The following is a 13,065-nucleotide window of genomic DNA, read 5'->3' on the forward strand; positions in this document are numbered from 1 at the left end:
GAAGGACCAAAGGGTATTAATCGTTAATATGATCCTTCAGACTTTAGCAATTGGATATTGATTATGTACCTGGGTCATCCATCGCTGGGGACAGGTTCTTTCAGAATCGGCACGGCGAGAGAGAGAGAGAGAGGCCGGGGATGGAAAACCTGAGTTTTATATAGAATTTATTCCGCGGGGTGAATTGAATTAATTATTTAGATGTGACAATCGGGACCTCCCTTTTGGGAGAAATATGGTGTTAAAGTTTCCCTAACGGGAGAATACACTGGTATGTTACTTGCGTGTGGTTGGACACCTGAGCCCACTTATGATTTACTCACCACGTGATGAGGCGGCTGGCTCCCACCATGTGCTCGCCCCTCCCAAGAGGAATCCACCTTTGCGTTAAATACACTTATGCTTTAAACATTAATGAGTTACATACACTTATGCGTTAAACCCAGTTATGCATTACCCACTTATGGTTACTCGCACTTGGTGAGGCAGCTAGCTCCCACCATATTCACGTCCCACTCGGGAGGCACCCCCTTAGACATCAAATCCACTTATGTGCTACTCGCACTCAGTGAGGCGGCTAGCTCCCACCATATTCACCCACTTAGACATCAAATCCATTTAAACGTTACATACCCATGGTGAAGCATCTGGCTTCCAACCCCACGAGCGCTCAGCAGGATGGGACACTCACCCATCCCACGGCTCCTCACTCGGTACAGGCAGACTGGCCTTCTCACACTCTGGACAGAGGCGACCTGCAGCCGGCTGCTGCAGGTCCAGTTCCTCCACCCATCGTCTGTGCCCTTAGGCCATTGCAGCTTCCAGCCTCAGTTTATCCAATCTCTGTCCTCCTCTCCTCCTCCATTCCTAATTTGATTGGCACGGGGGCGAGGGGAACCTTCTGTATTCCCAGATTGGGCTGTCAATCTGGCAGTTTCGGTTGTGGGGGTGGTGTCCCACCCTCACTTCCGAGTTCTGCCTGCTGGCTCAGGTGATCACGAGATAGCATTTGACCTTGAGATGGTCGGTACCCCACGGTCACCTTGGGACAACCTGTTAGGGGAAGGAAGGCTTCTTGTTCTTCCTTGGATGAGATTGACTGTCCTTTGATATACAAAGGCAAGAATTCAGGTAGGAGTCCTTAAATCTATTATGTAAAAGCCATGACTTGTTTCTCAAGTGAACTCGACATACACACATCTGAATTTTTTATAAACAAATCATATGTCATATAAAAATTCAGGAAAAGTATCACTGTGGTTAGTACGTTGAAAATAGATTCCATGATGCTATGTAAGAAGATTTAATGAATGATAAGGGCAGACATTTGAAGAAGGTCAAAAACGCTCATCCAGGAAAGAAAAACCATCTAAAAGAACCGATTGTTAAGAAAGTGTGGCAGTAATATTGAAAAATGAGTCACAAAGGCTGGGTCTTCATAAAAAATTTATCCTGATATTTACTGTACCTCCACAAGGTTGGCCTCAGTAGCTATTTATTGTAGTATTTTCACTGCAAATTTGTCAATGTTAGTCTGCCAAAGACTGGGGATTGTAGTGGGCATAGATGTGAGTCAAAATGAGAATACTTGTAAAAATAAGGAAATATAGAGGTTTAGTGATACATATATATATTATATATATATATATACGTACATATATATATATATATATAATATATATATCTCCCAATACATATGTATGTATTGGCAGATTAAATTGAATATGTATAAATATGTAATCTGATATATTATTTGAAGATGAAATGATGAAATATAAAGATACCATAAGAGAAAATGATCCTGTTAGAAGAGGTGTTTTGCAAAATCCAATAGAAGAGAGTTTAAAGGTAGGGTTTGGGAAGGGTCAAACCAGCTAAATTTAAAAGACTCTGTGGTAGAAGCAGAGGAACGTGGCTAGAATAAGAATGAGAGGAGAACTAAAGATGATAAGTACTAGCCTTAGATGCATTAAATGGATGATTTTAAATTCAATAGAAATTTGAATTTGAGAGAAAAAAATAAATTGTGAATTATAAGCTACACTGCTTTTCAGCACTGAAGACAGGTAAAAAATTATTGTAAAATCCTCCAATTTGGAACGAAGCTCTTGAAAAAAATTCCTAGGTATTTCTTTAAAACATCATTGATACTGAAATATTCTTCAGTTGTCAATAGTCAGTTCTTACATGAAGATTAATTAGATTTTATCCCACACATTCTAAATGTAGTATTACAAATTAGCCATATAAAACTGGTCTATTGTCCTCCATTATCCATATATTTTAGATTTAAAAAAAACCCCAAAACCTTTAGTTCCAAATATGAATAAATGAATACATTCTTCTACTCATTGACATGGTGAATTATAGACTTATAGCAAAATTAAGGTTTTTAAGGTATTTCTTTGGTATTGGGTGAGGTGCATTTCTGTTTTCTTGAATATATGCTAACTACGTTTTGACTAATAAATCAAGAGCTACTAGATAAAAAACGTAGCCTATGGTTTTGTTTAATTGGAACTGATTGAATTAAAATTAATTGCTAACATATCATCTAGTAAGGTATCAACATTAATATTTATGGATGCTAAAACAAGAAAGTTCAATAATATACAGTAGGGTTTTTCTTTTCGAGGTTGCACAGGAATAGTGGAGGGAATACCTATTCAACTTTATGTTCAATTACCAGGGAAACCTTCAAATCGGTGTTGTTTTGAATGTTTGAAGATTGAAACAGCTCTTTGAAACAGATTACAGTAGTTGATATACAATGTTTTATGTAACACACACTTCTACTATTCTAATTCTTGCTTTACCATCTCGAAATCCCCTAGTCCATATCTGGCATATCTCAGAGGAGTAAAATTAATTCAAAATAATTTAAATCACATAATGATATCACAGCTTCTAAAACTCAAATCACTAGAAGAAGAATATTTCCCTTGTGCTGCATAGTTGAAATCTTTCTAACATCCTAGTGATAATCTCTCTAGAACAATTAGAATAGCAGATTGAGCCTGCAAGAAGATTCAAAAATGAGAGAGATGATATATTATGGTTAGAAAATAGGTTCAGTTGTTGAACACCTTATTAACTATTAAGGTTTTAAAGTGTTTGAGGTAATGAAGGCGAATTAAAAGCTATAGCCATTTACTGTGTAGGTAGCTGCTATTTCACACATTTTTAATCACTGATATTTAACAAATTTTGTGCCCAGAAAACAATATTAAAGAGGTTATAACAGCACAGTCCTTGCTGGGAGCATAAGAACAATATGAAATCACAAGCATACAATTAGGCTTAAAATGTAAGTGACAGATGTGAAGGAAACAAAAGAGGATATGAAACAGAAAAAAAATCCAATCAGCAGAAACTATGAAATATTCGCAGTTTTAAAATCTAAGCCTTTGTACTAGTCTTTTTATGTTTATTATCCTACTTATTTATTCCTTTGCACTTTCTCCTACCTGTTTAATCACAGCCTTTCTTCTGTTTTCCCACCACCCATAAGTCCATCCTACTCTCTGTATCTCAATACCATCTAGCCCACCACCAACCATTTCCCTTCAGTCTCTCTCTGGCCTTAAACTCCCTCCTCCTTCATAGCCAACAGTCCACCATTCTCTCCACTAGCACAGCCCTCCTGAAATCACGTCTCCTCCAGGAGCCCTTTCCTGATTTATTCCTTCCTCATTTCTTTAATCTTCCCTCTCGTCATCACCTGTGCTCATGTCTGTGTACCCCTTAAGCATTTTGATCCTCACCCCAGCCCCTCAGTACTATGTACATATCTTTAACTCTACTATTGCCCTTACCTGCTTTTAGTTTCAGTGTCTGCCTCCCCTTGTAGACTGTAACCTCCTTGAAGGCAGGAGATGACAATGAAACTCTGTTGTATTGTACTCCCCCCCCCCATTGCTGAGTAGAGTGCTCTGCAGAGTAAGCACTCAATAAATATCGTTGATTGACTAACTGATCCTTGAATTACTTTCATTTTTTTGTTCATGTATTACTTTGCTTTCTTCTGTCTTTACTCCTTTCCCCATTTCTTTTCTTTTTTCAGCTTCACTCATCTCTTACACCATCCCTTTCTGTCACTTTCTCTTTATCCTTCTTCTCTGAGTCCATTTTCCATTCTCTTTCAAGTTTTCTTAGTGTCATTTCATCAGTCTTCTATCTTTCTGAATCTCGGGGTCTCAATCCCCGTCTTTATCCACCATGTCAGCCTTTTTTTCCTTTAGGATGTTCCCCTTTTGTGATTTAATCTCCTTGGTTCCCTGTCCTTCTGTCTCACAATATCTTTGTATCTACAGTTCTTTGCTTTCCTTTCTCTCTCTTTGTCGGAGTGTCTTTCTCCCCTATGGATCACTGTCTCTCTATGTTTCTTTTTCTGTGTCTTTCAAGACCTCATGTGGGTTTGTGCCTTGATTTAGTTCTGTTTTGGTGGTGTTTTTTTCCATTTGCTTCCCCTCAACATGAAAAGATCAATTCCTTTCACTCTTTCTGCATGCTTCTGCTTCAAAGCTACTGAATGTGCCCAGATCAAGGCACAAACACTTCACTATTCTCACCTAATGGCAAGAGCACAGGCTTGGGAGTCAGAGGCCATGGGTTCTAATTCTAGATCCTCCACTTGTCTGCTGTGTGACCCTGGGCAAATTACAGGCTTAGGATTCAGAGGTCTTTGGTTCGAATCCCAGCTCTGCCACTTGTCAGCTGTGTGACTTTGGGCAAGTCACAACTTCTCTGTGCCTCAGTTACCTCATCTGTAAATTGGGGATTAAGAGTGTGAGCCCCACATGGAACAACTTGATAACTTCGTATCTACCCCAGCGCTTAGAACTGTGCTTGGCACATAGTAAGCGTTTAACACATACCATTAATATTTGAAGCAGCTTGGGTTAGTGGAAAGAGCATGGGTTTGGGAGTTAGAGGTTGTGGGTTCTAATCCTGGCTCAGCCATTTGACAGCTGTGTGACTTTGGGCAAGTCACTTAACTTCTCTGTGCCTCAGTTACCTCATCTGGAAAATGGGGATTAAGATTGTGAGCCCCACATGGAACAACCTGATTACCTTGTATCTACCCCAGTGCATAGAACAGTGCTTGGCACATAGTAAACACTTAACAAATACCATTATCACTATTACTGTGATAATATTAGTAATTTATAGCACTAGTCATTCTGTATCATTTCATCATCACTATGCCTCCTAATCACAGCAATTATACAGAAATGCCTACATAAATAATCCTGAAAGTGTAATTAATTTGAATAAAAATTTAGACAATTATTCTCCCCCCCTTCAAAGCTTTATTGAAGACACATCTCCTCCAAAAGACCTTCCCTGACAAAGCCCTCATTTCTGCTTTTCCTGCTACCTTCTGTGTCATCCTGACTTGCTCCTTTTAATAATAATAATAATAATAATAATAATGTTGGTATTTAAGTGCTTACTATGTGCAGAGCACTGTTCTAAGCGCTGGGGTAGATACAGGGTAATCAGGTTGTCCCACGTGAGGCTCACAGTCTTAATCCCCATTTTACAGATGAGGTAACTGAGGCACAGAGAAGTTAAGTGGCTTGCCCACAGTCACACAGCTGACAAGTAGCAGAGCTGGGATTCGAATCCATGACCTCTGATTCCCAAGCCAGTGCTCTTTCCACTGAGCCACACTGCTTTACTCACTCCCCTTACAGCCCCACAGCACTGTAATAAATTATCAGTAATTTATTCATATTAATGCCTGTCTCCCACTATAGACTGTAAGCTCATGTGCACAGGGAATGTGTCTGTTATATTGCTATGTTGTACTCTTTCAAGTGCTCGTACAGTGCTCTGCACACAGTAAGCACTTAGTAAATACAAATGATTAAGGGTATTCATTTAAATTATTGTAAGAGTTCCTTGTGCATGGCAAATTACACCACTTTTGACTAAAACCTTATCCTCGGCTTGGGGAAATGATGAATTTTTTTTTTTAAATGTCCTAATAAAAATTCCTTTTACCTCCTTTAACCTCACAGTATATTCTACTTAGATTTCAAAATCTGCAATTCAATCTTCATTTCAATTGGAAAGAGAAATTCCATGTATGAAAAACTGCAAACCACAAAGTGCTTCCTGATCTTTCTGTCTCCCAACATCTGGTTGATCAGCTTGTAATTTTAATTTTTTTCATATTTCTTTCATCTTTTGGAGAGAAACTTTGGGCTTGATAATATCTACCCGTTAGGATAGCATGCATAGAAATATGTTTTGAAGTTCATGCAAGGAATTATAAGAATGTCCCTAAAGTTACTATACTTCAAAGGGAGAAAATTCAGATTTATGTCTCCAACTGACTCATTTTTCCTTTTGGTTCCTGGAGAAGAACTTCATCCACCTGGCAAATATGAATCAAAAGATTACGTTCAACAAAGCAAACAAATGATCGATTTGTAATTTTGGATGAACGGAAAGCAAAGAATCAAGTTAGATTGGTTCAGTGATATTGAGCAGTGGCTCAGTTTCAGCTGGGATTTGCTGGCGTGGCCTTTCCAGTAGAAATACATCTCCAGGGAGGGATGTTGGGGTCATTACAACAGACAGAAGTACTGTATTTTCATTTCACTCATTGTTTCAGTATATCAAGGAAACACAGCGAATGTTCCTTTCAGCTCGGAAAGTGGCTGAGCAGTTTGTTTCATTTTGTAGCTTCATATGTAAAAATAAAAGTCAGTAATGGTAGTAGTTGCAGAAATACAGTTGTAATACTAATAGTAATATGAGGTACTCTACTCCCCCAACTTCGTCGCACAATGCTTTGCACACAGTAAGTGCTCAATAAATACAATTTAATGAATGAATGAATAGTAGTAGAAGTAATGGAGTTAGTAGTCGAAGTAATAATAATAAAATGGTAGCCTCTTGTGGAACAGGATCTAATTTCTATTTGCATACTCTTTCCCAGCACTTAGTTCAGCAATCTGCATCGAGGACATGTGCAATGAATACTATTCTCGTACAATTAGTAGTAATTTTTATTGAGCAGTTTAGTCTGTGTTCAGGTCACTGTACTAAATGCTGGAAAAAATATGCAGGAAAGACATAGCCATGGTCCCTAGCCCTCCGGGGGGATCACACCCTATGAATAAGATGGAGAGGTTGGCTAACAATCACAATAGGAAAGGTGAAATAATATAAATACTAAAGAGCATAAAAGATGAAAAAGTTCAGAGTCCATCAAATTAATTCATTCAATAGTATTTATTGAGTGCTTACTATGTGCAAACACTGTACTAAGCTCTTGGAATCAAATCTGATGATAAAGAATCCTGTGAGTCGAGTCACTGCCCAAACTTTCTGACCTGCTAAAAGTTAAAGGAGCCCCACGAGGCATATCAGGAGTAGGCCTAGGTGGTCCAGGGTGAAGAGAGCCACAGTTTCTGGTGACTTCTCTACGAGGTCCAATGGGATAGAGAGACAGACGATGTTTGGATGCCATTTAAATCCCCAGTGACACAGGAGATGAAGGGGCCCAGGCTGTTGCAGTGTTATGGTCAAAGTGTAGGCACTTCTATTGGCTTGTACTCTTCCAGTGCTCTGCACATAATGAACACTCAGTAAATACTATTGATTGATAATGTGACATCATTGGAGTATGCCTCAAGTGTCTGCCCCAGGCCTGCCTAGGATCCCCATGGGCCTGTGCAAAGACTGAAGCTTCCTACCCAGCCCCTTGGTGGACATCTTGGACTATGCGTGGTGGCCCTGAGGCAATTTCCTGGGTCCTGGGCAAGCACCTAGCTTCCTGCTGGGACCCAGGAAGAGGGTGAAGGTGCCAGACCCAGAGGAGCAGAGAGGGTAGGAACTCTTCCAGGGCAATATCACGGTGAATTCCACAACACTGAACTACCTGGCTCTCTAAGAAGCCCCTCCCAGTCAACCTCCTGGGGGCCAAGGAGGTTGGTGTGGAAGACCCTGAGCCGGTTTGGGTGAGTTCAGGAGCAGGGTTTGAAAGCTGTTTGGAGTTAGGAGAGTTTGCAGTTTGGAGTTTGGGGTTTGCCTGTGCTGCAGGAAAAGGCCAGGAAAGCTGAAGTGAATTGGCAGCAGAGTGAAGACAATCAGCCAATCAATCAGTGATATTTATTGAACGCTTACTATGTGCAGAGCACTGTGCTCTGTGCTTGGGCGAGTACAGTACAATAGAATTAGCAGACTTGTTCCCTGACCATAATGAGCTTAAAGTCTAGAGTGGGAGACAGACAATAAGTGACACAGTGGACAAGTGGCGGAGCTGGGATTAGAAGCTTACGGCTTTGGTGTCCTTAGAGGGCCATTGCTTGCTCCGATTCCCAGCCATACTGAGGAGGCTTGGATGGTTCTTCTCTGCCCATCTAATGCACCCCTTCCTTCCCATTGCCTCTCACTGTTGCCCTTATTCCAGTCCTGGGCCATTACACATGCACACAAACACACACAGTTTATGGACCTGAGGAGATGGGCGGAAATCATTATCCCTGATACCCCCAGTGTTTAAATGCATAAAGAGGGCTTTTTCAGAAGTATCCTTGACATTTTTATTTAGGGACAATGTTAGGGAAGAGGAAAGGAGCGGGAAGCAAGCAGAGAATCAGTACAGGAGTGAAATTTGCTTTCACCATACACAATTTCAGAGGGAGTGTGGGGAATATTCCAGAGACTGCATGTCAGTTCCAGCCTCACCTCTGACAGTGTGCATGCCAACCCACTACCTGGTGAGGAAACCATCTTAGAATGCTACAGGTGGTGACCATCCGGGGCAACCTATTTCCCTGAGGAATTTGCTTCCCTGAAGCATTTGATGTCGACTCTGCCCAGGCAGCTGTGTTCATAGAATTCAAAGGGAAACTGGGTAGAAGGTAGGGAAATGGTTGTTTTCATTCCCCTGAAGGAGTTAAAGGATTAGGGTGGTGTAGAGGAGAAATAATTTAGGAAGTGGTTACTGTGGTTACTTCAACAAAGGCCCACCTCATGAAGTGTCTTGAGTCATGACTAACAAGCTTGACTGAAGCTTCTTTAGGGGAAACACAAGGTGTTACTTCAGACATTATCATGTTTCCTTATGTGCTGCAATTCTATCAGTCCACATTAAGCAAAAGGTGGGATCGACCTACATTCAGCCCAGTTAGGTTTTTCTTCACACAATATATTTCTGTGATGGAATTCTTCATAGATCAGGAGTTATTTTTAAACGCTGATTACCTTGGTCTATTCTGAATCTGCCTTATGTTTGTTTTTTCAACTGAGAAAATTGTATTTTAAGAATTCAGTTAGAGCAGCAAGCAAGATTATTTTGCATTTCTTCAGGAGCTATGATTGATTGAGAATTGCAAAGTGCATTTGGTTACCTTGATAATGGATTAATGTTATCAGTATGTAAAAAGCAGCTGTGTCATTTTATTAGTTTCCTCGTGCTAGGTGACCTAGCACTGTTATTTTACCCTGTTTTGAAATTATCTTTCTTTTTTTTTTTTTTGCAGGCTGAAGAAAAGGCACATTCAGAGGTACAAATATTACCTATTACTTCAGTGATATTTTGTGTATTGTAAACAGTTCTATTAAACTTCCTAGTGGATGGAAGATTGCTATTCCCAGGGGACTTGGGAAGACCAGAAAAGCACCATGGCCTTGTGGAAAGAGCATAGGCCTAGGAGTCAGAAGAACCTGGATTCTAATCCTGGTTCATCCACTTGCCTGTGTGACCTTGGGCAGGTCATTTAACTTCTTTTTGCCTCACTTTCCTCAGATGTGCAGTGGGGGTTCAATACCTCTTCTCCCTTCTACTCAGACTGTGGGCCCCATGTAGGACAGGGATGTTGTGTGAAGTAATTGATTCAATTACTTCATTCCCCCTCTAAACTGTAAGATTGTTGTGGACAGGGAATGCGTCTGCCAAATCTTTTGAATTGTGTTCTACCAAACGCTACATGCAGGGCTCTGCTTAGACTAAGTGCTCAATAAAATGATGGATTAATTGACGTCTACTGCAGCATTTAGAAAAATGCTAGATACATAGTAAGCGCTTAACAAATACCCTTAAAAAATACTGAAAACAAAGACATAGTACAGTGCTCTGCACATAGTAAGTGCTCAGTAAATGATTGAATGAATGAATGAATGAATGAATGAATGAATAAAGACTCTGCAAAGAATCTCCAAATCAAGGCTTGAGTATGCCCGATGAATTCATTTTTTTTTTCTGATTTAAATAATCCAAATATTACTAATAGGGTGATTTTTTATTAAGCACCAAAATTGGTGCAGTTATTCCAGAGGGCTCCCAGCAAAATTATTAATTAATAATGATTTGGTTAACCCCTTACTATGTACCAGGCACTGTATTAAGCATTAGGTGGATACAAGATCATCAGGATGGAAACAATCCTATAGATTATGAATTTATGTGAACCCGTTATTGAGCACGGATTGTCTCAGTTGCCGAACTGTACATTCCAAGCGCTTAGTACAGTGCTCTGCACATAATAAGCACTCAAATACTATTGAATGAATTTATGGAACTGCATGTTCATTGGTAATACAGTTGGCCCCTAGTGCCTGACATTAGACCCATACCCAAGACTTTTCACCCCTGACCTTACCTGGGTTGGAGCTTTATTGTTTAGATGGGCCTGCCTTAAACAAGCATTTAATGAGATCCTGCAATAAAATATTCCTTCTTGCCAGAATGGCAAGCACACTGTGCGGCAGGGGAGAGGGAAAGGGAGAGAAGGCTTCCCGAATGTGTGAGGATTAAGCCAGAAAGGTAGGACATTCCTTACTCACTCCCCATATCTCCCTTTGCTCACTCCCTGACTTCCTTTCTCATTCTTTCTCCCATTCTTACTCCCTATCTCCATTTTCACACTCAGTTCCTCTCTTCCTTTTCTCACTCCCTCCTGATCTTCCTTTTCACACTCAATCCCAATCTCCCTTTCTTACTCACCCCCTGTATCCATTTCCACACTCATGCCCTCTCTTAATTTCCACATTCACTCCTTCTCTTCCTTTCCTCATTGCATTTCTTCACTCTCTCCCTGTCTTCCTTTCCATACTACTTCAGGCAGGTAACATGGATGAGCGGAAGGAAGGGTTTGCATTACAACAGGAGAGAAAGTTTTTATACTGGTAGAAAGAAGGTGGGTCTGGGAGTAGGAGGACATAGACATAGGGAAGCAGCATGGCGCAGTGGAAAGAGCCTGGGCTTCGGAGTCAGGGGTCATGGGTTCGACTCCCGGCTCTGCCACTTGTCAGCTGTGTGACTGTGGGCAAGTCACTTAACTTCTTTGTGCCTCAGTTACCTCATCTGTAAAATGAGGATTAACTGTGAGCCTCACGTGGGACAACCTGATTACCCTGTATCTACCCCAGCGCTTAGAACAGTTCTCTGCACATAGTAAGTGCTTAACAAATACCAACATTATTATTATAGATTCTAATCCCTGCATGCCATGTCCTCCCCTACAGCTCTCCTCTACACCTGTGTGTGCCCTATGTAACTCTAGCTTTCCCTGGAACCCATGCCCTCCATGAACCTGCCCAGAGCCATGCAGATGCATCAGTTGATAGACTCCAGGCCCTACAGGCAGACTCACAGTTCGGCCCTTGTGCCAAGGCCTCTCCTTAACCTACATGCCAGTATGGGGAAGCCCAGCTCCCCAAGCCCCTATAGACCCAAAAGAAGAAATAAAGACATCTACTTTGTTAGAATTCAAGCTGGAATGGGCATCCCAGAAGTGATTTCTTTTCTGCTCCCACATTCAAAACCACTGCTCCTTACTCCCACAGTACTTCTTCATGTCAGTAATTGTAAACAACAGGTTGGCATGAAGTAAATGATTATAGCACTTTCTTTAGATAAGGGCTAAGTGACCTGGTGTAGGATCAGAGGAACATCCATCAGACCATGATTCAGAGAAACGAAATGAATATTCCATTGGACTGTAAGCTTTCTAGACTATAGTACAGTGCTCTGTACATAGTATGTACTCAATAAATATGATTGAATGAATGAATATAAGCTTGTCATGAGCCAGGAATGTGTCTCTTTATTTTTACACATGTATTCTCCAAAGAATGTATTCTCTGCACACAGTAAGCACTCGATATGATTGAATGAATGAATGAATGAATGAATTAAAGCAAAAGACAAAATGGAAATGTTTCACACCATCACACCTGAATACATTTTTACTCTTACCTCCTTTCAACATCCTATTTAGTTCTCTTTTTCTCAGGAACTAAAAAAAGATTCTGAAATGAAAGATTTAAAAAGAATGGATGATGTAGATTCTGGTGGAAGAAAAACACATATGAAGTTAGAATCTGAAAGTATTTTACAATAAACATTGTTAACAATCTTTCCTTATCCCTGTATTGCTGAAAATATGAGGACATTGTTTATAAACATGCAATCTATTTGTTTTTCTAGTTGAAATCCAATTATCTTATCGTTACTCTTTTATGTAGGGTGAGGCTTTTTTTATTATCCCCTAAAGATAATAAAAGTCATTAAAAGTTCTACTGATGGGTAGCAGAGGCTAATGATCAAAAAATCACTCATCTAAAGTAAGATTTCTGGCTATTCAGGACAAAACCAATAATCACAGGCTCCCTTGCTTTTCCATCCTCAACACGGTAATGAGTTTGGTCAGTGTCCTTAAGTTTAAGGACTTAAGTTTAATTTCTAACCTTTTGCCAAGAGGCAAACAAAAGTGTCTGGAGATCAGAACTCAGGCAATTTGTGCCTGTGGGTTGATTCTTGGAGCATCTGTGGGATATTTAGCACCTAAAAAGAGGAGGCAGATTTGGCGTGTCATTTAGCAGGGTGGTAAAGTTGTTCATGAGTCATTTTTTGTCTTTGAGATTTTGATGAACTTTATCTTTTCAAACATTTGAGTTAAGATAATTTGTTAGTGTTTTGTCCTAAATATATTTACTTTATTTCTTTCAAATCCAGCAAATTCATAAACTGCGGAGAGAACTGGTAGCATCACAAGAAAAGGTCGCCACCCTCACATCTCAACTCTCAGCAAACGTAAGTGT

At 40.2% G+C, this 13,065-nt stretch overlaps 1 protein-coding gene across 7 annotated transcripts in view; it reads left to right on the forward strand.

Moving 5' to 3' along the window:
• The window catches only part of NAV3 (neuron navigator 3), a 617,057-nt gene that overhangs the window by 537,753 nt on the left and 66,239 nt on the right, over window positions 1-13,065 (forward strand). For all 7 annotated transcript variants that reach the window (XM_039914053.1, XM_029078987.2, XM_029078989.2 and 4 more), the window contains 2 exons: window positions 9,504-9,527; window positions 12,980-13,057. In XM_039914053.1, the coding sequence (XP_039769987.1) occupies window positions 9,504-9,527; window positions 12,980-13,057 (102 nt within the window). The remainder of the gene's footprint in view (window positions 1-9,503; window positions 9,528-12,979; window positions 13,058-13,065) is intronic.

The sequence above is a fragment of the Ornithorhynchus anatinus genome, chromosome 14 (assembly GCF_004115215.2).
Source record: "Ornithorhynchus anatinus isolate Pmale09 chromosome 14, mOrnAna1.pri.v4, whole genome shotgun sequence".
NCBI lineage: Eukaryota > Metazoa > Chordata > Mammalia > Monotremata > Ornithorhynchidae > Ornithorhynchus > Ornithorhynchus anatinus.